The following is a 24628-nucleotide window of genomic DNA, read 5'->3' as shown; positions in this document are numbered from 1 at the left end:
GATGTAAAGGTATTGGAGAGATTACAGAGGAGATTCACAAGAATGATTGCAGGGATAAAGAACTGTAGCTATGAAGATAGATTGGAGAGGTTGGGACTCTTTCCCTTGGAGAAAAGAAGGCTGAGAGGAGACTTCATAGAGGTATTCAAGATCCTAAGGAGCATGGACGGGGTAAATAGTGAGAAACTGTTCCTACTCAAGAGAGCATCGAGAACTAGAGGGCACAGATTCAAAATAATTGGCAAAAGGAGTAAATGTGATGTGAAGAAAAATGTTTTCACCTAAAGGGTGGTTGGAGCCTGGAACTAACTTCCTGAAAGGCAGTGGAGGCAGGTTCGATTGAGGTATTTAAAAGGGAATTGGATTGCTACCTGAAAAGAGAGAATGTGCAGGGTTATGGGAGTAAGGCCGGGAAGTGGGACTAGGTGAAATGCTCCTTCAGAGAGCCAGTGCAGACCTGATGGGCTGATTGTCCTCCTTCTGCACTGTAGTGATCCTGTGATTCTGTGAAGTGTCTTTATGGATAACATTTGGTCCATGTGATCACCGAGACTAGTTTTAATCACCTGAGAAGGTTTGAGAGGAATTTTCCAGGGTGTTTTTCCCTTATTGGCCCTGGGGTTTTTTTTCTGTTTTTCTGCCTTTCCCAGTCGATTACATGGCTGTGGGGAGGGGGATTGAGAAGTGTTTAGTTAAGGTGGTTGTGCCATCATGAGGTGCAGGGCAGGCTCGATTGATCAGCTGCCCTTTTCTTTCATGTCAATTTTACATAGTATTACATAGACCAAGAGCTCAAAGCAGCCCATTCTTCAGACACTGCCATTCTGACCACTGGACAACAACAACCATTGTAGCATGGACAGTTTTTATACATTTTAAAATTATGTACTTCACTTAAAAAATTGTAGTATCGTCCACTCCTCTCTTACACGCCTGATAAACCATCTTATAAAGTATTGGCCCAAGTAGCCCCTTCAAGACTGGAGAGTTAAAATTGGATGATCATATTTATTGTTGAACCTTGATAATGGTGTCAGCATATAAGAGATTTGGGACTGCATTAGTTTGATTTACCATCAATGAGATGGACAGTGAAGATGCGTTGTAAATACTAAAATGGATATGAGCATCATCTTATAGTGTTAACAGCTTTCACCCTGTAAGTGAAATCAAGAAAGTTCAGGGAGGTTATCTACTTTATTTAATTCCCCAAGACCCATTCAATTTTTTGTATACCTTCTCTGCATCCCACTTCAAGATGGATAACATAATATGGAAATCAACAATGTTTGCAATTTTCTGGTTGAATTGCTCTCATTTCTTGTTCTGAAGCTCCATGCTCATTGACTGCCAGTATAATTCTTTCTTTAATAACCTATGTAGTAAAAAAAGGTTTTATGAGTATGTATGTGTGTTTGTTTCATAACCATGTCCTAAGCAGTAAATGCAAATAGAACAATTGCACATTGTACCATGAAAAGGCTGTCTTAATCTGAGATTTTAATGTCCAAATCTGTAGTAAGCAGTTTGAAAATTGTTTAAACTTTAAATTACATTTCATGAGATTGACCGTACATATTCTTGAACACTGTGAAGGGAGCTGGCTGTATGGACATCAGAATCATTCAGTCACTTCTTATTGTCCCATTTTATACTATAGAACTAATGGTTAGAAACAGCATGAGAGCAGACATTTTGTGCAGATTTGCCTGTGACACCATGAAGTTCTACTCCAGTGACATTATGAGTGGGGAAAGTGGAATCAGTTGGATTTTCCATGAGTCCAGTAATTATAGCTCCATGTAATCTAAATCTGAAAGTTAAAAACGCTTGAACACAATGCTTGTCTAAAGAGCAAAAGGATTGGTCAGCATGAGGTTAAAAGCAACAACTCTACTCAAAATTTTTTGGGAAGGAAACAAAAGCCTGGATGAGGGAAATCTAGCAAAATAGACTAGATTTTTCCACACACAAATGGGCAGACATCTACATAACCTATTAGCCTGGTTTCTTGCAATCTTTTTTCCAGCCATTCATCCCTTTCAGGGAAAACAGTTGTCAAAGCCTTGCCTGCAGGGTCTTTTTGTGCAATAAAATATCAACTCTTCCTTTTCTGTAGATGGGCAAGTAACATTGGTGTTTGTCATCTACATGAATGTGGTAATTGACATTTATTAATTTATCTATGTAGACAGAGACGATTATTCTTCTCTGAACTTGCATTACCAGGTGGTAAAGCATATTATGGACATTCACCAACCAGTTTGCTTTCAGCTAATAGTAACCAAGTTGAAGTGAACATCTGTTGGCTATAAAAGAACATCTGTTGAAATTCCATTAAAGAATATATAAAAATATATATATATTTAGAAAAAAGGCAGATCTCTGATTTATCACAGAAGGTACTTGTCATAATATTACTAAACTTGCTGATGATACTGGATCAGATGACAAGCACAAGAGAGGATGATGGCATTAAAAGATATCTGGACCAATTAAGTGGATGGGTAAGAAATAACAAATTTTGATGTAGATAAACGTAAGTAGTGCATATAAAGACAATTATATAGCAAATTTGCAAAGAAAAGGATCTAAATTTGATTATTGACTATTCATTGAAAGTGAACACCTGGGTATGAAGCTATTGTTGCTGATAACTTGGTAGTCCAATGCATCAAAAAAAAATTCACAACAACTTAAAATAAATTGTTACATATTTGTAACTTTGCATGTAAGTTTTACGGACACTTATACATTTGTTGGGCTTCAAGCAGAATGATCATCATGGAAGATTCCAGGATTTCAATTTGAGGGGAGTTTCACAGATTTTTGTTGGGAGAAAAAAAGTGTTGAAATTAACAAAAAGCATAGATAATCTGGATATAAGGAGGCTGACTTAGGCTAGCAGACACAATAAAATGAGCATTCATAAAGAATGAGAGAATAAAATTTTTAACTCCTATAGAAGCGGATATGTGGAATAGACCCTCAGAGGTAATGTTATATTTGTTAACTTAGGTAAGTGGCTAGTTAACAATAGGATTGAAGCTACGTAGATTAGAAGATACGCAAATAATCAAATGAATACACCATTGAACACAATGGTGTGTATACTGCTGGGACCTATGGAAAACAGCCATCCTTGGTGACAGTACAGGGTGGACACTTGGGGGAGAATTTTCGGCTCAGCGAGCGGGGGCAGGGCCCAGTCGCCAAGGTGTAAAATGACACAGGGTGACATTGGGTCTGTGTCCCGACGTCACCGCGCATCATTTAGATTTTCAGTTTGGCAGGCGCGCAGCCAAGTCGGCTGCACGCCCGCCGAACTGTCAAAGGCCTGCCAAGGCCATTAACTAATTAAACCTATTGAGAAAGCTGAAGGTTGATGGGCAGGCAAAGAGCCCAGGCAACCTTCGCATTTTTCATGGAACCTCATCCACAGGCGGTTTGAGGTTTCATGAAGGGTTTATAAATTAAATAAAACTTTTCATTAAAGTTCATTGATATGTCCCAGCTCATGTGACACTGTCACATGAGAGGACATGTTTTAATTTTTTTTTCTTTATTAAAATTTTTCAAACTTAAAACTTATCTCCCTGAGGCACCTATGTGAATGTAAAATGGCTGCGCGGACCAGATCGGGGGAAAATTCTGCCCATGATATAGTAATTCAATGGCATTTTATCATATGTTGCTTTTTCATCTTTGCACCATTTCAATATATGGGCCATTTGTTTCCTTTCCCCTGATGCTTCCCTGTGCCATACACCTTAATTAACCTGTCTTGCTATGTAACCAGCTGTACAATATGGGTAAACTGGAGATCACAATCTGATACTCCTTTTCTCCCAGAGCAGATCATCTTCCTCCAAAATCTGACCAAGAGTTCTTTCTCTGCCACCAGGGTATTTATCGTCACCTGGTATACCTTATTGTGTAGTAGATTGTGAGAAAAGATCTCAATTCTATCTCCATATAGTCTAGATTGGCATGAGTGCTGTACTGCAGGAATGCTGCATTGTTGAAGATGCCAACTTCCAACTAAAACATTAAACTGAAACTACATCTACTAGTTCAGATAAACAACCCCTGAAGACATAAAAATTTGATATGTCATGTCTTTAGGACATTCCTAAATACCTGAGTGCCAATTATTTAACCCTGAAATACAGTCATTACTGTTATGTAAATGCAGCAGCAAATTTGTGCACAGCAAGCTCCATCCAACAGCAAATGAATGAATAACTGGATGATCTGTTTTTTTATGATGTTGATTGTGGGAAGAATATTGGCCATCACAACAGGGGAGTTTCCTGTTTTCTTTGAATAATGTCATTGGATTTTTCATGTTCACCAGAGGTGATTGATGGGGCTTTAATTAAACGTTTCAGCTGAGGAATGCCATCTCTGTGAGACACCTCATTGGTAAATCCAAGTGCTATATCATTGAGGCCACCAAAATATTGTCAGTTCTGAGCTGCACTCCTAGATGGGGTGAAATCAGTTCCATCCAGAAGTACACTTCCTGCCAGCTGACCACAGCAGCTATGGAGAGCTCCACTGCTAAGTCGCAGAATGAGAAGGCTACAAACAATCTCAGTGAATTCCATCAGAAAATGTCCCCGAGTCTGATTAGTTGTATTTTCACCTCTTCAAACTTCTTTGCACTGTAGACTTCATTCTTGTTCATGAAGGTCAGCAAAATCCAGTCACACAGGAATGAACCCTAAGTTCAGAAAAGATAGATGAATTACTCAAAAAAATTTCATGTACAACTCTGATTATCAGTCAGCATTTACAGAGGACAATGACTGGCAATCCTGTAATGTGGCTTTTATTTTCAGAATGGTAAGTGAATGTGGGCAACTAATTAGCTCAATTGTTTGGATGACTAGCATGTGAATTAAAGGCAACAGCACGAGGTTTAACCCCTGTTCCGGCTGAGGTAGAATCAGGGCCTACCACCTTGTCCTACCCATAGTAAAAAATATCATGGTGCTTTGCCATGTTTTGGTGAATAATCACCAAGGATCTACTTTCAGGCAGGGCACTCTTGAAAAAGAAGGTAAATGTATTCCTTAAGAATAGTGACATCTTGAGTTAATTATGGTTAACCTCATGATGAGTGGAAGTTAAATCTGTATTACAATGACACCCATTCAAAGCTATTCAGTCAAAACAATCCAATGTCAACTTCCATTTCAAATAATGGCATTTTATTTGTACATGTTTTTTCCTCTAGCCTTTTCCACTCCTAATGCAGACTAACATTGGGATACAGTTCCATGGGATAAATTACTCTCTAATGCCTTTCCCAAATTGTTATTCTTCATATATGAGGCTTGACAGTGAGTTTCAGTACATTATTCAACCATAGGCAGCATCACAGTTGGACCTGATTCTTTGTTGGAAAGAACAAATTTTTCTCCCAATATTTCAGATGATCAAAGTTATAGAAAGGGGGCAAGATGGTCATGTAGTACAGATGTTTTCTGATCTGGAGCCAGAAATTACAGGCACTCGCCAATCTGCAAATTTCCCTTATAGCAACTGAACTCTAATTGCCTTTAAGGTGTGTTTACTTATAGCAAATAGGCTTTACAGACCTACTTCAACACAGTTTCACCTCAACAGCAGAATAATACATTGGCAGAAGTGTTCGCTCACAACGTATGCACAATTTTACATGCACAATGTAATTCACAGCAATGCCACAGAAGATCCCCTAAACGGTATATAAAACATAAAACCAGAAAGTACTTACAACTCCAATAGATGTAAGAGCTGCAGCAATACCAATAATTGTTGGGACAATATCAAACTTTCCTGCCTAGAAGAAATTAAAATTGAAGAATTTCAATTTTCTTTTTATTGTCATTTTGCAACTGATAATTTAATGTTTTTGCATTTGACACCATTTAAATGGACACAATATGAAACACTATTAGAAACACTGATTTAATCGGAACATTTCTGTGGGTTGGTATTGCACTGTCGTAGTGTGTTAAAGTATCAGTGAGGTGCCACAAATGTTAGGGCTTCCTCTAATATTTTGATTTACAGTATGGTGCTATGACATAGCTTTGCTCTGCACCTGATCCTCGGAGGAGAATGTGGAATAGAAAGCAGATCCTTAGCTAAATTGCTGTCATAAGACTCTAACTGGTTGAGGGTCCAGAAGTTGCTCACCATCTTGACCACAGGTTTGTGCTGTGAACACATCTGTTCATGGAGAAAGGTAGAAACATAGGGACTTGATATTCTATGTCCTATTATTGGTAATATGGCAGGCTAAGATATGGTCCTTTGTTATTGATAGTAAGTAAGATACTGTAAGGATCATAGGTGTGTGTTATATACAGTAACCACACTGAACATAGGTGACTAATTGGGCTATTCCTGTAGATCATCAATTAATTGATAAACTAGCATTAAAACTTTAAAATGCTCATCATTGTATGTTTTCCTGCAACTCACCAGAGTTTCTGTGTATTCTTCAGGGTAGCTTACTGATTATGTAATTGTACATACTCCTTGTTAATTCAGCAGATTAAGTGCATCCAATGAGTTACCAGAAAATTCCACTAAGAAGGCAAGGGCTGTAGGTGCACGGGAAACACCATCATCTTTAAATTCTCCTCCCTAGTCACGCACCATCCTGACTTGGACATATATCACTGCTTCTTCAATGTTATTCGGTCAAAATCCTGGAACTCCCCACTTAACAGCAGTATAGGATTACCTACACCATAATTGACTGCAGCAGCTCAAGAGGAGGTTTACCACCACCATCTCAAGGGCCTCTAACAAATGCTGGCTTTGCTTGTGATGTCCATATCCCAATAATGAGTACTCACTGTGGAGTTCCTCTTTTTTCAGGGTAAGTTTCTCTGAAACTATACAAAGTTCCTATTTATTCAGCAGATTGAGGGATACTTACTATAACTGCATAGAGTTCTTTTTACACACTAGATTAAAGTTTGGTTGCTGTATCACTGATTGGAGTTCTAGATTATTCAGTCAAGTATTACCTGATGTGAAACTTTACTGAATTATTCTTCATTCTATTGAGGAATGATTTTAGCTCTGCTGTTCTATGGAATTACTCATTTTTCAGTAAAGATTTACTTGCGCACAGCTCAATAACACACTCTTCTTCACTTAAATGCCTTTGTCCTCATTAAAATAATTGGTCTCTCTCACTCTGATCATTCTCCCTGGTATGGCCCATATTTCTGTTCCCTTGCCTCTAATTTGCCACACTGCTTGTCTGACATCCAGGGCAGATATTAATCCAGGAGACAGGAATCTTACCCAGCGTCTGGTGAGCTGGCAAGAGTCCCACATTGCCTTTTTTGGGAAAGGTGTCAGTCAGTCAGGCACATAAGTGGCCAGCGGTAGGCCTTCCCCAGGTTTAACGACCCTCAGGGGTAAAAATTCACACCCTCCAACTGGGAGCTGCCAACCAATCAGAGGCTGACAGCATCTCTGGGGGAACAGTGGTGGCTGCCAGCAATGCACCCACCAGACATCCAGGCTCAGCAAGGAACACAGGCCATAGCTGAATGAGGGTGGGATGGGGATTGTGGGATGGGGGCACGAGAAGGAGGGAGGGGGTCAGAGGTAAGGGCAGGGGGTGGCTCTCAATAGGCCTTCTCCTTCCTGATGCTGGAACCCTTGATCAAGCACTGACTGCCTGACAATGAGCAACCCCTTCTGAAAACTCACCCATGTTTGCTTTTTGGGCTCCCTGTGTGGCACCTGTCCTGCCAGCCACTGGGTGAATATCAGCAGTGGAGGGATAAGGAGGCCTTTGGTGGCAGGGTGGGAAGGCCATCTATGAGTCTTAATTGGGACAGAGGTGGGAAGGCAGCAGGGTCCCCACCCAGCACCCTCCAACTTGATTAAATGCCCCACCCACTGCCTCCAAACTCACTTCGGGAGGAGGCATTAAATTAAATTAGCAGAAATTTCCTCAGCTAGATATTGAGAAGACCAATGCTGTTGGCTTTAGATCCCTGCTACATTCTCTATCCCCTAGCCACCAACTCCATCCATCTCCAAGGCAACTGCCTGAGGCTGAACCACACTGTTCACAACTTTAATATTGTATTTGATCTCAAGATGAGCTTCCAACCCCTTACCTACTCCATCACCAAGACCACCTACTTCCACGTCTGTAGGATCGCCCAATTCCACAACACCTCAGCTCATCTGCTGCTGAAACCATATCTTTGTTATCTCAAATTTAACTATTCAAATACTCTCCTGATCCTTACTCTCCCACCTTACTCTCATATAAACTTGAACACATCCAAGACTTTGTTGCCTGTTTCCTAAAACGTACCAAGTCCCATTCACCCATCAGCCCTGTGTTTGCTGACCTGCATTAGCTCCTAGTCTGCAACAGTTCCATTTAAAAATTCTCGTTCACAGAATCACAGAGTTTTAATGGCACAGACGTAGGCCATTTGGCCCATCATATGTGCGCCAGCTCTCCAAATGAGAATATGACCTAGTGCTATTGCCCTGTCTTTTCCCCATACCCTTGCACATTGTTTCAAATAATCATCTATTGCCCTCTTGAATGCCTCGATTGAACCTGCCTCTACCACACTTCTAGGCAGTGCATTCCAGATCTGAAACTCGTTGTGTAAATAAGTTTTTTCTCACGTCACATTTGCTTCTTTTGCAAATCACTTTAAACCTGCGTCCTCTCATTCTTGATCCTTTTCCGAGCAGGAACAGCTCCTCCCTATCTACTCTGTCCAGCCCCCTCTTGATTTTGAATATCTCTATCAAATCTCCTCTTAGCTGCCTTCTCTTCAAGGAGAACAGTCCCAGCTTCTCCAAGCTATCCTCATAGCTGAAGTTTCTCATCCCTGGAACCATTCTTGTAAACCTCTTCTGCACTCTCTCCAATGTGTTCACATGCTTCCCATAATGTGGCCCAGAACTGTATACAATACTATAGCTGAGGTCTAATGAGTGTCTTATACAAATTCAACATAACCTCCCTGGTCTTGTACTCTATGCCTTTATTAATAAAGCCCAGGATACTATATGCTTTATTAACTGCTCTCTCCACCTGTCCTGCCACCTTCAAGGATCTATGCACATATACAGCCAACTCTTTCTGCTCCTGCACCCCCTTCAAAATTTCACCCCCTATTTTATGTTGTCTGTCCATGTTCTTCCTACCAAAATGCATCACCTCAGACTTCTCCACATTGAACTTCATCTGCCACCAATCTGTCCACTCCACCAACTTGTCTATGTCCTCTTGAAGTTCCACCATCATCTTCCTCGCAGTTCACAACACTCCCAAGCTGCATATCATCTGCAAACTTTGAAACTGTCCCCTGCACACCAAGATCTAGATCCTTAAAATATATCAGGAAAAGCAAGGGTCCCAATATCAACTTCTGGGGAACTCCACAACAAACCTTCCTCCATCCCAAAAAGTATCCACTGACCATTACTCTCTGCTTTCTATTTTTCAGCTAATTTTGTATCCATGTTGCTACTATCCCTTTTATTCCATGAGCAATAACTTTTCTCACAAGTCTGTTGGGTGGCACTGTATCAAATGCCTTTTGAAAGTCCATGTACACCACATCAACAGCATTACCCTCATCAACCTTTTCTGTTACCTCTTAAAAAAATTCCAGCAAGTTAGTTAAACATGACTTCCCCTTTAGAAATCCATGCTGGCTGTTCCTTATCAACCCATATTTTTCCAAATAACTAATAATTCTGTCTCAAATAATTATTTCTAGAATCTTGCCCACCACTGAAGTTAAACTGACTGGTCTGTAACTTCTGGGCTTATCCTTACAAGCTTTTTTGAACAAGGGGGTAATGTTTGCAGTTCATCAGTCCTCTGGCACCACCTGTGAGTCTAGGGAAGACTAAAAGATTATGGCCTGTGCCCTTGCAATTTCGACTCTCACTTCCTTCAATACCTTTGGATGCATCTCATCTGGTCCCACTGCCTTGTCAACTTAGTACCAACAGTCTATTCAACACTTCCTCCTTGCCAATTTTTAACCCTTCTACTGACAGAGTTTCCTCGTCTGTCACCATAGCCTGGGTAGCATCTACCTCCTTGGTAAAGATGGATGCAAAGTATTCATTTAATACCTCAGCCATGGCCCCTTCATCCATGTGTAAATTTCCTTTTAGATCCCTAATCAGCCCTTCTACTCCTTTTACCACCCTTATACTATTTATATGTCTATTGAAGACTTTGGGATTGCTTTTTATGTTGGCTGCCAATCTTACCTCATAATCCGCTTTCGCTTATATAATATGCTTTTTCACTTCCCCTCTGAACCTTCTGTATTCCTTTTGGTTCTCAATTATATTTTCTACCTGACACCTGTCATAAGTGCATTTTTTCTTCTTTATCTTAATTTCAATTACCTTTCTTCATCTAGAGAGCTCTGGATTTGTTTGCCCTACCTTTCCCTTTCAATGGAATATACCTTGACTTTGCTGAACCAATTATTTTCTTGAAGGTAGCCCATTGTTCAGGTACAGTTTTTCCCACCAATCTTTTGTTCCAGTCTATCTGGCCCAGCTCCGTTCTTGCCCCATCGAAGTCGGCTCTTGTCCAGTTAACTATTCTTACTCTGGATTGCCTTTCGTCCTTTTCTATCATCATCCTAAACATACAATACAATGATCACTGTCTTCTAAATGTTCTCCCACTGACACTTGATCTATTTGGCCCATCTCATTTCCAAGAACCAGGTCCAACAGTGTGTCTTTTCTTGTTGGATTGGACACATACTGCTGTAGGAAATTCTCCTGAACACAATCTAGGAACTTTTGCCTCTCTCCGCCCTTTACAGTACCACTGCCCCAGTCTACATTCAAGTAATTGAAGTCACCCATTATAACTATAATGCTTGAATCTCTCTGTAATTTCCCTGCAGATTTGTTCCTCTATGTCCCTCTCACTAGTTGGCTGTCTATAGACAACACCAAGCAATGTAATTGCACCCTTTTTGTTCCTTAGCTCTAGCCAAATTGATTCTGTCCTTGAACCCTCTGGGACGTCCTCTTTCTCCAGCACTGCAATGCTCTCCTTAACCAATACCGCCACCCCTCCTCCTTTCCTATCTCTTCTGAACACCTTGTACCCAGGAATATTTAACACCCAGTTCTGCCCTTCCTTGAGCCAGGTAACTGTTATCGCCACAACATCATATTTTCCTCATGGCAATCTCCCCAAACTTATACTCTGTGCATTCACGTCATTCTTGTTTCAAACCCACCATGGCCTTGCCACTCCTTAAATCTGTAACCTCCTCCAGCCCTACAATTCACTGGGACCCTGAGCTCCTCCAATTCTGTCCTTTTATGCAGAATCTGTAATTTTAATCACTCTACCACTTGCTTCATGTGTTCTGCTGCCCAGGCCCTAAGCTCTGGAATTCTCTCCCTAAACCTTGTTGGGCCAGATTCTCCCCTCATTTATGACACTCCTTAAAACCTAACTCTTTGGCCAAGCTTTCAGTCATCTTTCCCAATAAGTTCCTATATGGCTAGGTGACAAATTTTGTTTGATGATGCTCCTGTGAACCACCTTGGGATGTTTTACTAAATTGAAGGCACCAAACAAATGTAAGTTGTTGATGTAATTGGGGAGGCGATGGCATAGTGGTATTGTCGCTGGGCTAGTAATCCAGAGACCCAGGGTAACGCTCTGGGGACCTGGGTTTGATTCAGCCACATCATGAAGTCTCATGGCATCAGGTCAAACATGGGCGAAGAAACCTCCTGCTGGTTATCACATAGTGCCCTCCCTGAGCTGATGAATCGGTGCTCCTCCATGTTGAACACCATGCTGAAGGTGGCAAGGGTGCAGAATGTACTCTGGGTGGGGGACTTCAATGTCCATCACCAAGAGTGGCTCAGTAGCACCACTACTGACCGAGTCTGGCCACGTCCTAAATGACACAGCTGCTCAACTGGGTCTGCGGCAGGTGATGAGAGAACCAACAAGAGGGAAAAACATACTTAACCTCATCTTAACCAATCTGCCTGCCGCTGATGCATTGTTCCATGACAATATCGGTAGGAATGACCATTGCACAGTCACTGTGAACACAAACTCCTGCCTTCACATTGAGGATACCTTCCACTGTGTTGTTTTGGCACTACCATGGTGCTAAATGGGTTAGATTTCAAACAGATCTAGCAATTCAAGGCTGGGCAAACACGAGGCAGAATTGTACTTGAACACAATCTGTAACCTCGTGGTCTGGCATTTCCTCCACTCTACCATTACCATCAAGCCGAGGTCCCTGGTTCAAGGAAGAGTGCAGGAGAGCATGTCAGGACTAGCACCAGGCATATCTAAAAATGAGGTGTCAACCTGATGAAGCTATAACACAGGACTACTTGCGTGCCAAACAGCATAAGCAGCAGCAGATAGACAGAGCTAAGAGATTCCATAACCAATGGATCAGATCTAAGCTCTGTACTCCTGCCACATCCAGTCATGAATGATGGTGGATAATTAAACAACTCACAAACGACTCCACAAATATTCCCATCCTCAATAATGGAGGAGCCCAGCACATCAGTACAAAAGATAAGGATGAAGCATTTGCTACAATCTTCAGCCAGAAGTGCCAAGTGAATGATCCATCTTGGCCTCCTCTGGAGGTCCCTAGCATCACAGATGCTGGTCTTCAGGCAATTCAATTCACTCCACATGATATCAAGAAATGGCTAAAGGCACTGGATACTGCAAAGGCTATGGGCCCTGACAACATTCCAGCAATAATACTGAAGACCTGTGCTCCAGAACTTGCCGAGCCCCTAGCCAAACTACAACACTGGCATTTACCCGGCTATGTGGAAAATTGCCCAGGTATGTCCTGTACACAAAAAGCAGGACAAATCCAACCCAGCCAATTACTACCCCATCAGTCTACTCTCGATCATCAGTAAAGTAATGCAGGGGGTCATCAACAGTGCTTTCAAGCAGCACTTGCTTAGTAATAACCTGCTTACTGACGCCCAGTTTGACAAGGGCCACTCAGCTCCTGACCTCATTACAGCCTTGGTTCAAAGATGGACAAAACAGCTGAACCCCTGAGGTGAGATGAGAGTGACTGCCCTTGACATCAAGGCCACATTTGACTGAGTGTTGCATCAAGGAGCCCTAGCAAAACTGTAGTCAATGGGAATCGGGGAAAACTCTCCGCTGGTTGGAGTCATACTTAGCACAAAGGAAGATGGTTGTGGTTGTTGGAGGTCAGTCATCTCAGCTCCGGGATATCACTGCAGGAGTTCCTCAGGGTATGTCCTAGGCTCAACCATCTTCAGCTGCTTCATCAGTGACCTTCCTTCCATCATAAGGTCAGTAGTGGGGATGTTCGCTGATGATTGCGCAATATTCACAACTCCTCAGATACTGAAGCAGCCCATTTCCAAATGCAGCAAGACTTGGACAATATCCAGGTTTGGGCTGATATGTGGCATGTAAAATTCACGCCACACAGGTGTAAGGCAATGACCATCTCCAACAACAGTGAATCAATGGCATTACCATCACTGAATCCTCCACTACCAATATGCCGGGTTTTACCATTGACCAGAAACTGAATTGGATTAGCCATATAAATGCTGTGGCTACAAGAGCAGGTCAGAGACTAGGAATCGCGCCACAAGTAACTCACCTCCTGACTCCCCAAAGCCTGTCCACCATCTACAAGGCACAAGTCAGGGGTGTGATGGAATATTCTCCACTTGCCTGGATTAATGCAGCTCCCGCAATACTCAAGAAGGTTGACACCATCCAGGACAAAGCAGCCCAATTGATTGGCACCACATCCACAAACATCCACTCCCTCCACCACCAACGCACATTGGCAGCAGTGTGTACCATCTACAAAATGCACTGGAAGGAATTCACAAAGGCTCCTTCAACAGCATCTTCCAAACCCACGACCACTACCATCTAGAAGGACAAGGGCAGCAGATACATAGGAACACCACCCTCCAAGTCACTCACCATCCTGACTTGGAAATATATCGCCGTTCCTTCACTGTCGCTGGGTCAAAATCCTGGAACTCCCTTCCTAACAGCATTGTGGGTGTACCCACACAACATGGACTGCAGCAGTTCAAGAAGGCAGCTCACCACCACCTTCTCAAGGGCAACTAGGGATGGGCAATAAATGCTGGCCCAGCCAGTGAAGCCCGCATCCTGTGAATGGATAAAATTGAAGCATTATTTACTCTGGCTGGAATTTCTTTTTTCTCTGGAAGTGTGGGGCTAAATTTCTGTGCAACTGATTGGAGATCCAATGGCGATGCCCTTTATTCAACAGGGTTAAGATGAAATGTGATATTTAGATGACATTCACAGTAGGTCATCTTGCTTTTAGTGACAGTTTCAATTAGCAAAACAATGCTTAATGAATCCTGGATCTGCTTTGATTGCTTTAATGGTTAATGGGAAGTGTGTGATTCTAGACTGTTTTCTAAATTTTCCAATCAGAGATAATCCAGCCAAATGGAGCGCCCTTTGTTCCTCAAGCTAAAAATTGCTTATTCAGTCCAAACCAGGTGACTTTCTGGTTAATACTACAGCATCTGGTGAAGTTCTGAACTAAACCATCACAAAGTTACAGTTTTCTTTAGTATGCATCTTTTCTCTGCTTTCCTCTGAAACTTTGTAATTTCGATAACAATAAGTTAGAGTTCAGCAATTTGATTTCATTGTTAATGATAATTTTACTAGGCTTTGAGCCAGCACAATGTAGATGTGTCAGAACGAGCATCCACCTGAGTCTCCCAATGCTGAAACAGCCAGGTTTCTGGGTTTAGCACCATTTGCACATTATGGATCAAGTGAACACATGAATAGGCCTTGGATGGGAAACTTCCCCGCGAGGAGCTGCAAATCGTGCGACAGGTCTGCAAGAAGCTTAAAAGAACATTGAACTTTAACTGACATCAAGGGCAGAATTTTCCCATTGGCTTAAGAGGGCGGGCCCTGCACGCCAACACGTAAAATGACGTGCAGTGAGGTCGGGCGAGCATCCCAATGTCACGGTGCATCATCGCGATATTTTGGTGGGCAGACACATGATGATCTCCAATGCCATTAATTAACAGGCTACTTAAAGCCCTTGAGGCACCAATTGACTGCGATTTTTCGGGGCTTGCGCGATCTTCAGGTCGTCGCACGGTAGCAACGGGCAGGCGGGTAGGACACATTTGTATAAACCTCATCCACGGGCAGGATAAGAGGGCTCAGTGGGGTCACGAATGTGCTCAGTCAGGTATTTAATTTGGAAAGTTACTGATACTTGCTTGTGTGAGCAGAAATACTTCAGAACTCATACCAACTGATTGGACAATTCTCACAACCTTCAGGTCAGCACTCTACAGTGAAGAATCGTTTTCGGGCCTGTAGGTTTCAGGAAGACTTCCCTTAGCCTGGAAATGGGAGCTGAACTCTCCACTGGAGGCACCTTCTTTGAGGAGGAAGGGAGGGTCAGAAGGGGGAGGAGGCCAGGAGTGCACATTCAGCCTCCAGGGGAGCCACCTTATGGGAGGAGAGGCGCAGACACAAGCACAAGGGGCGCAGGGCCAACAGGGAGTCCAAGGCGGAAGGGGCCGCAGAAGACACCACTATCCTGCCGCCAGCGTTTACAGGCGGTGAAGCAGCTACCTCAACATGTCTAAGGTGCAGTGCTGAAGGAGGCTCTGTCTCTCAAGGGAGACAGTCAACTCTATCTGTCAGGTGATAGGCCCTGAGATCTCTGCTAACTGTGTGGGTGGACACCCATGCCAGTGGCTTCACAGGTCACAGCTGCCCTCAACCTCTTGGCCTCTGGCTCTTTCCAGGGCTCAGTGGGTGATCTTTGTGGTGCTTCCCAATCAGCTGTCCACACTTGTGTCAAGCAGGTAACAGATGCTCTATTCAGATGGGCATTGACTTTCATCCACTATCGCTGGGACCAGTCCAGCCAGACAGAGCGAACCAGAGGCTTTGCAGTGATTTCTGGCTTCCCCCACGTCCAGGTGTCTATAGACTGTAGCCATTAAGGCACCAGCAAGTGAGCCCAGTGCCATCGTCAACAGGAAGGGCTTCCATGAATGTGCAGATAGTGAGTGATCACAGGATGCTGATTTTACAAGTCTGTGCAAGGTACCCAGACAGATCCCATGCTGCCTACATCCTCAGATACTCCCAGGTGTCGGGGCTCTTCAGTGCTCCAGCCCAGCTTGATGGATGGTTGCTGGGTGACAAAGGCTATCCCTTCAGAAGGTGGCTCAAGACGCCTCTCCACATCCAAGAACAGAAGCTGAGCAGCGCTACAATAGAAGCCACAGCTCCACAAGGGCTGTAGTGGAGAGAGCCATCAGGCTTCTCAAGATGCGTTTCCAATGCGTGGACTGTTCAGGGGGTGCACTCCAGTACCCGCCAGATCGTGTGTTGCTGATAGTGGTAGCATGCTGCACTCTCCACAATCTCCCGCTGGAAAGGGGGGAACGCTGTGCATGAAGAAGATGTAGGCACAATTGCTGCGGCTGCACATGATGAGTCCAGCAGTGAGTCCAAGGATGAGCACGCACAGGGAAATGCTGAGGGGGTAGACGCTGAGCCGTGCATACTGCAGGGAGGCAGGGACACCCGGGAGGCTTTAATCCAATGAACCTTCAGCTAGAACACTACAGATGGACCTCCAGGACAAGCCTGGGCTGCAGGTTCCATTCTTGAAACCTGAGTGCAAAATCAGCCTGAATAGGAACATTAACTAAGGGCCTTGTCAACAAAGCTCAATGTGACATAACCCACTCATAACACCATGGGTAACCATCCACCTGCTGAGGAAGAGAGTCACTCTCATCCATGGTCACATGTCTAAATTTAATGATATAACAAAATGAACTTAAGGAAAAAAAATGACAAAGGTGTTAAACACTAGACCAACTAATCATGACCTCATTGCGGGGCAACACTAAAGCACCAGTGAGAAACTGGTGGTGTGTCTAAGGTGCCTTCAATTTACGCTTTCCGGTGCTACATTTAGATGCATCCCCCTCACTGGCACTGACATCTGAGACAGCCTGCTCACTCTGCTGTCCTGTTGGCCTCGATAACTTTGGCAGCCGTCCTCTGGCCCGTGGAGCCTGTGCTGGCCCCGCCTGGGAGGGAGTGGCCAGTTCTGCAGCTGGCATTTCCCCACTCTTTGCAACCTCGTTGGATGCCACGGTCACTGGCAGAGGGGCAGAGGAGCTGCTGCCCTTATCTGGAGCGCCCTGAGAAGAGCCCGCAGAGACGACAGGCAGCGGCTGCGCTGATGTGAGGTCGCTTCGGACCTCCCAGCTCACGGTGCATGGATGGGCACCGAGCTGGGATACGGTGCCCAGACCATCTCCCACACTGGCACTGACCAGCTGAGGTCAATGTCCACGTGAGGGCTTGCTGGTCCAAACGCATCCCTAGGAAGCCCTGATTGGTCTCTTGGAGGAGCCACTCCATGAGAGTCGCCACTCTCTCCATGGAGGAAGCATGGTGCTCAGCCATGAGGCTCATTGCATTGGCGTTGGCCCGTGTAGACTCCCCCCACCACGGACACCAAGCCAAATATAGCCTCATGTATCTCCACCAGATCCTCCCGCACATCCTGCTGGACTTCCAGCATCTGCTGCCTCACGGACGACTCCAGAGGCACGTCATCAGCCACTGACTGAATTAGCCGACCTGTGTAAAATGGCGGCGCAGACTCAATCACAGGCAGCAATCGGGTCTGCGCCCGCCTGTGCCTGCTCCCGCACAGCCCGGTTGACAGGCAGAAAATTCTGCCCGAGAGTAGCAAGAACTGTATGGAGTTTCAGAAAAATATCAATGAGTAGTCAAGAGTGGCAGGGAGATCAAGTTTAGAAACATGAGAATGAAAATCCTGTTTGGACCAAGCTTGGAATAGGAGAAGCATCCTGTTCACATGATTAACAAGAGGTTGCCAGGTATATAAGTGCCAGCAGCATATACTGCAGGATCCACAGCAGTGCTGAACAAAATTCAGTAACCTTACCAGATGTGCTAAGGTAGGAAACCCCAACACATCTCTTGTTGTGCAGAGTGTATTACATCACTTTCTTGGAAGCATCACCTGGCTGGCTTTGAAGCAGCAGGAAGACTTTACTGCACCACCTGTTGTGAGTTTTCTTGTTTTCTACAAAATTGCCGCTGTCAAGTACTGCCATCTATTATAATAACCTGGTGTGTGTCCATGTCATTGTCCAAGTAAGGGTACCAGGCTCATTTATGTGGCAGACTGAATGCTCTCCTGCTCAGGTCAATTATTTATCCTATTTCTTCTCGGAGAAGAAGAATGACTATATGAGAGGGATACAGCCACAGTCATCCCAGCCACATCCTCAATGCTCTAGATTCCCTCTCCAAAGCCCAGGGATATACAATTTAGAAGAATCAGGATGTGAAGACCTCGTCCAAGCTGACAGTTGGCTTTTTGACTTCATCCCTATTCACCGCAATCATATCTAGAACTGAACATCACCCGTTGCACAACAAAAATAATGACCTGACATGTACTTGGCATACCACCTTCTCCTTAATCTTTATCCCTTGTCTTTTCCCATGGGCCTGCCAGATGATTCAGTTAGGATCCAAGGAGAGGAATAAGGAAAACCCTTGTGAAAATGTCCCATTGCTCAATCTTACCTTGTACAGCACCAGGACAGTCCCCTAGGATTTAAAAATGACTTGGTGTATTATTCAGCACATTCCCCTCTAAGCAGAAGGGAACAAAACAGTGCTGGTGGCAAAGGAGAAATGAACACAATGAGATGTTTTATTGGTTGTGCTGCTATTTCTAGCATAATTTGCTTAAAATCAGTGCAAAAGATTGCTGAATTTCAAACATAAATCACATCTGGTGCAAATGAAATTTCCAGAATCTCTTGTATTTGTTTAAGAAACTGTGCTAGAAACTGACCCCACCCACCAAAACTGGCTACGCTCCAGAACGAATTAATCATCATTCCACATTAATTGCATCCATTTCAGGCCTTGAAGGAGGATTTTAAAATTAAGCTGGTCTTTTTGAGCATTTGAGTATAATATTTTTTAACTAAGAAATTGACTGCAGAAGTTCCCAAATTGTGGTTGGTTACCCTGGGGGCATATGGGAGAAATTTTCTAATGACAGATCCTCTCATTTTCTCTCTCTCTCTCGTGCACCATTGACTCCCTCAGCTTATTATTTTACTTGGAAATCCCTCTGTTATCTCCCTCATGCATGCTTCCTCCACTTAATCTCACTCACGTATTGCCTGTTCTCTCTGCATTTACAGTGGTTTAAAGTATGGAACCACACTGTAGCTATTCAGATGTTGGTCTATTGAAACAGCTAAGCAACATCAATATCATGAGGTGAATAGAAGAAGTTTTCAGAAACTTTGCTTTAAACCTCAATGAAGCTGACTGGAGAAACTTGTTTGCTTTTCGCCCTCGGGGAGGCTGGAGTTGTTTACTTTCTTCAATTTAATTGTAACTTGTTCTGATTTGCATTAATTTAGCAGCTGCAGGCTCTTAGTCAGTGGCATCGATAGCTAGATACCTCCACCCTAATGTTTCACCGTTGGGAAACAAGTGAAGAGGGTACTCAACACATACCTCCACCAACTTTTTAACAATTGTGCATCTCTTCCTTTTCCCTGCTGGTTGATGCTCTGTAATTGTAAAGCTGGAAGCATAAATCTTTTTATTGAGAGCTTCCATCTCACTGAGGAAGAATCAAGCCAATCCACATTCAACAACCTGCTCTGAAAACTCTGCTCACATTTTGACAGCTGTGACAAATTGTACCACAGCAGCTGAGACAATCCACAACATTCTAAATAAAGCAACCCACAATATTCTTTAAAAAAGATTGATTCACCCTATCTTCCAATGTTAACAGATCCTTTAAAAAATTCCAGGATCGAGATCTGGTTCCACATCCCCGCCAAAATTAATTAGTTCTTCCCTGGGCCATACCACACATACTATGGGAGAGATGGTGATGTAATGGTAATGTCACTGGACTAGTAATCCAGGGACCTAGGTGAATTTTCTGGGTTCAAATCCCACCACGGCAGCTGGTGGAATTTAAATTCAATTTTTTTTAAATTATGGACTTGAAAGCTAGTCTCAGTAATGATGACCATGAAGCTGTCATCAATTGTTGAAAAAAAACCATCTGGTTCACTAATGTCCTTTAGGGGAGGAAATCTGCCCTCCTTACCTGGTCTGGTCTACATGTGACTCCAGACCCATGACATTGCGGTTGACTCTTAACTGTCCTTTGAAATGGCCTAGCATCCACTCAGTTCAAGGGCAAGTAAGGATGGGCAACAATGCTAGTGTTGGATCCTGGTCACTAGTTTAGTTGGACTAATGGATCCGGTTACACGCTTGTTTCGGGATGGCCGAGTTGGTACCATAGACAGAGTAGATCAGCGGACAGTTCTTATGTAGAACACATTCTATTTATTTACAAAGGAACTCAGCAGTTACACTTATGTGCTTACAACTCAAACCCTGTCTCTACATTACAGACTGTAACTCTAGACTACTCACTACTGACTGTTGACTATAAAGTAGCCTGCTCTACTCTACTATTGGATACTAAGATCATGTGATCTTGCATTATAACATTCTTCTTAAAGGTATATTACACATCAGATTACCACAGCTGGCCTTGCCAGTGAAGCCCACATTCCATGAAAAGGAAAAAAACCTTATCTGTGTACCAAGTTTCAGTGAAATCTGTCCATTAGTTTTTGAAATATATTGTTTACAGATAAATAGACTGACAAACAGGGAGGAAAACATTACCTTCACCCAACTTCAGTGGCAACCGTAATGAAAGTGTTTCTGGGTTTTGCTGACAACATTTGATCAGATTTACACTTATTGGTAAATAGAGCTGCCAGTTGCTTTGTTAAAGTAGTTTAAAAAATAAATAAAGACTTACATTGGAGGCAGGTCGCTAATATACTGGAATATTCCTTAGGTTGATGTGTTTAACTTTAAAAAAAATCATCTTTGTTTGCTGTCTGATTTTCTTCTCTTTTTTCCTGTCTTTCAAGGTGCTTGTTTTGACTTTTATAGTAGTATTTTGGGAGGAATTCAAATTATTTTAGTGAGAAAATCTTGACTTAATTTCGCCAATTTAGGCTGACTGATCCAGAGTCTTTGTAAAATTGATAGGAACATAGGACTTAAGAACAGGAGTAGACCATTCAACCCTTCAAGCCTGCTCTGCCATGCAATAGGATCATATCTGATCTGGTTGTGGTCTGAACTCCACTTTCCTGTCCTCCCCACCATAACCCTTGACTCCCTTGTCTACCAAAAATCTGTCTAACTCTGCCTTGAATAAATTCAATGACCCAGCCTTCACTGCTTTTTGGGGAAGAGAAATATCTCAATTATTATTATTCCCTTATTCTTAAACGGTGTCCTCTAGTTGCAGTCTTTCCCACAACCTCCCAGTGATGATTTTTATTAAATATTTATTGACCCCAATTTAAAGCTGAAATCCACAGTCTAAGAAACACAGCCATTAAAATGTGAAATAGTTGAATCTAAAATGTTTAATACTTCAAAATATTTAAAGCAACTACATGAGTAATCCTATATTTAGATGTGGTTGGTGTTAAGTATAACAGGATACATTCAAAATAATGCATCTGAAGGAAAAGTTCACTTGAAAAGTGGTCATGCTGTAGTTTATATACATAAGAACTAGGAGCAGGATTAGGCAATTCAGCTCCTCGAGCCTGCCCTGCCATTCATTATGATCATGGCTGATCTCATTTTGGCCTCAACTCCAATTTCCCGCCCTCTCCCCATAACCTTTCAACCCATTACTAATTAAAAATCTGTCTATCTCCTCCTTTAAATTTATTCAGCGTCCCGGCATCCACTGCACTTTGAGGTAGTGAATTCCACAGATACACGACCCTTTGAGAAAAGTAATTCTTCCTCATATCTGATTTAAATCTACCACCCCTTAGCTTAAAATATGGCCTCTCATTGTAGAATGTCCCAGAAGAGGAAACATCCACTCCACATTTACTTTGTCTATCCCCTTTAGCATCTTATATACCTCAATTAGATCTCCTCTCATCCTTCTAAACTCTAGCGAGTATAGGCCTAAACTGCTCAATCTCTCCTCATAAGATAATGGTATACAATGGTTACAAGACCAAATGGCGCCCAGTTTTGAGAATTACATTTACTAAAAACGGTCTGAGATAGGTTTGTTTCGGGGGGGTGGCGAGAAACCCCTCCATGTTCTTGAACCTTGCAGTATCTGAAATTGTCAAATAGGAAGGAATAATCAAAATTATAGTAGTGTCTTAATGATTACCAGTAGATTTAGGTTACACTTTAGATTTGGTCAACCTAGATTTAAGTAAAACTGGTAAGAGAGTTCCATTCCTTATCCAGCAAAAAACAAACAGCTGGGTTCAATAACCTTTCACAATTTTTTCTGCAGTACTCATGCCAAAGATATGTCAATAAAAAAAAACAAGAGAAACTCCTGGACATCTCATCTCACGCCAGGCTCAAGATCGAATTCCAGCAAAAGCAGTTGGCTGAGTTTTGGGTCCAAATGCAAGCAGAGTTCCAAATGGACTGTCAAGGTTTTGATATCATAATGTGTGAAAGTGGATTTTCAACAGTCACTGAAATTAAATCAAAGCACTGTCCAGTGCCTTCGTGTAAAATAGGTGATAGAACTAACAACTCAAACTATTACTCCAAATGTTACACACCTCTCAAAAAAACAAATTCAGCAATCACATTGACGGCAAATAGCACTTTTAAGGCATTGTCTAAGTTGTATATGTGTATCACAAGTTCTACATGATGTGCAATACTGTACTTGGACCTATTAAAGGTATTAACATATTAAACCTGCATGCTGGTAGGAACGCTTAGGGAGTTGGTCAATCTGGAAGGGGGTATGCAATAGGTTTGCACACCTCTGAGCTACCTTACACTAATTATAACTAGGGTCTGTATAGTTTTATAGGGTCATTTCCAGTTATAAAACTGGGTTACTCAGAAGTGCTGATAAAAGATGATTATATTTTTGTAATAAACCAAATTTTCATCTGTATTAATCAAACTGCACAAATTACCATTCTTAAATGTAAGGAATACTTCTTAAAGCAAAATATTTTGGAAAAATTAAATTCTAAAACCCTGCCCAATTGCATTAGTTCATCACAGATTTTACATTCAGCAATATACAAATGAGTTTGGGTGGAAAGTTAGAAAAATAAACCACTTCTCAAAACTAGCACAATTTTGGATGCATTTGTTGTCCAGGTTACCAAGTGTGCCAAATGGGAAACAGTATCCCATTATATGGATAGGCATTTCAGTCAGTTCAATGTTGTCTTTGAATCTGCTCCCCTGCAGATCGTGAGCATGTTAACACAGATCTTAGTAGCTGGGGCAGGCATGCATGGATATAAATTACCTTACTGATTCAAGATCTCTATATTGATCCAGCCACTATCACCAATGCTCCAGCCCCCACCCCACCCCAACCAATGTTTACACAGATGCCAAAAAGTGTGCAGAGACTAGCTGTCCACCTGCAGCTGGATGTCAAGGTGAAGGTTAATGGCACCAGCATCTTAGAAACCTTTGATAAAGTAACACCAGCCAGCCATTGGGGGAGTACCTTTAAAAATACCAGATTAAAAAGTGTAGTGCTGCAGCCAAGTACTGAGGACTGTAACATTTCAAAATATAATGTATGGATGAGTCATTGCAACTTCACTCTAATCCCCACTAGTATTATTTTTAAAAAATTGTTAACTCTGCAGATATCTCTCATTTTCTTTGTCAAAGAATTTCTATTCTCCCTGGAGGAGAGGAAGATTGAGTTGCAACGTGATCCAAGTCAAAAAGATGCTCTATTGCACAGATTATGTGGGTATAACCAAATTAAATTAATAGGCTACACAGCAAACAGTATAAAACTGGTAAGATTAGATGTGAAAACTTTTCCTACTGAGGACCAGGTGGATCAACTAAACTTGCAACAGTTACTGTGTTGATGAACATTCTCAAAGAGATACTCAATACAAATCTGGTTGTGAAAGGGGATGAAGATTTTAATATAACTGTAGGCATAGCTAATCTAATAATTTAAGGGTGGAATCATCTGTGCCTGTTGGCGTCAGGCATGTTTGGCGGTGTCAGCGGACAATATGGCAAGACGGTGATGAGGCTGAGGAGGTCCTCGAAGACAATGATGACGGCAATGAGGCCCTCGCACTTGCCAGAAGAGGCAGGCACGCTCGGGTGGCCCTCATAGCTACTAGATTTGTGGAGAATGATGATGACATGTAATGAGGAGACGCCATGGACCCTCACATTGTATCTATGAACGTTTGACTCCAGTCTGGTTTATGGAAGCGATTATGGCTGATGGGCCCGTCCGCCCAACTGTAAGGTTGGACAGGCTACAAAAAGTTATGTTCAATTGTGCCATTAATGGGCCTAATTTCCCGCTTAACGGTCGGCAGGCACGTTTCGACTGCCACGCGCGCCCGCTGA

At 42.7% G+C, this 24628-nt stretch overlaps 1 protein-coding gene across 3 annotated transcripts in view; it reads right to left on the bottom strand.

Annotated features, from left to right (window-relative positions):
- Positions 1-392: 392 nt before the first annotated feature.
- Positions 393-24628, bottom strand: part of p2rx2 (purinergic receptor P2X, ligand-gated ion channel, 2) — an 83298-nt gene continuing 59062 nt past the window's right edge. For 2 of the 3 annotated variants that reach the window (XM_041201985.1, XM_041201986.1), the window contains 3 exons: positions 5765-5830; positions 4649-4726; positions 393-1375 (listed from right to left, as the gene is read on the bottom strand). In XM_041201985.1, the coding sequence (XP_041057919.1) occupies positions 1280-1375; positions 4649-4726; positions 5765-5830 (240 nt within the window). In that variant the 3' untranslated portion in view covers positions 393-1279. Of the gene's footprint in view, positions 1376-3568; positions 4727-5764; positions 5831-24628 lie in introns of those variants that run through there. The other variant, XR_005944694.1, reaches the window with a different exon arrangement.

Source organism: Carcharodon carcharias, chromosome 13, assembly GCF_017639515.1.
Source record: "Carcharodon carcharias isolate sCarCar2 chromosome 13, sCarCar2.pri, whole genome shotgun sequence".
Lineage (NCBI taxonomy): Eukaryota > Metazoa > Chordata > Chondrichthyes > Lamniformes > Lamnidae > Carcharodon > Carcharodon carcharias.
The sequence above is the reverse complement of the archived record's forward strand: the minus strand, read 5'-3'. Positions and strand labels throughout refer to the sequence as shown.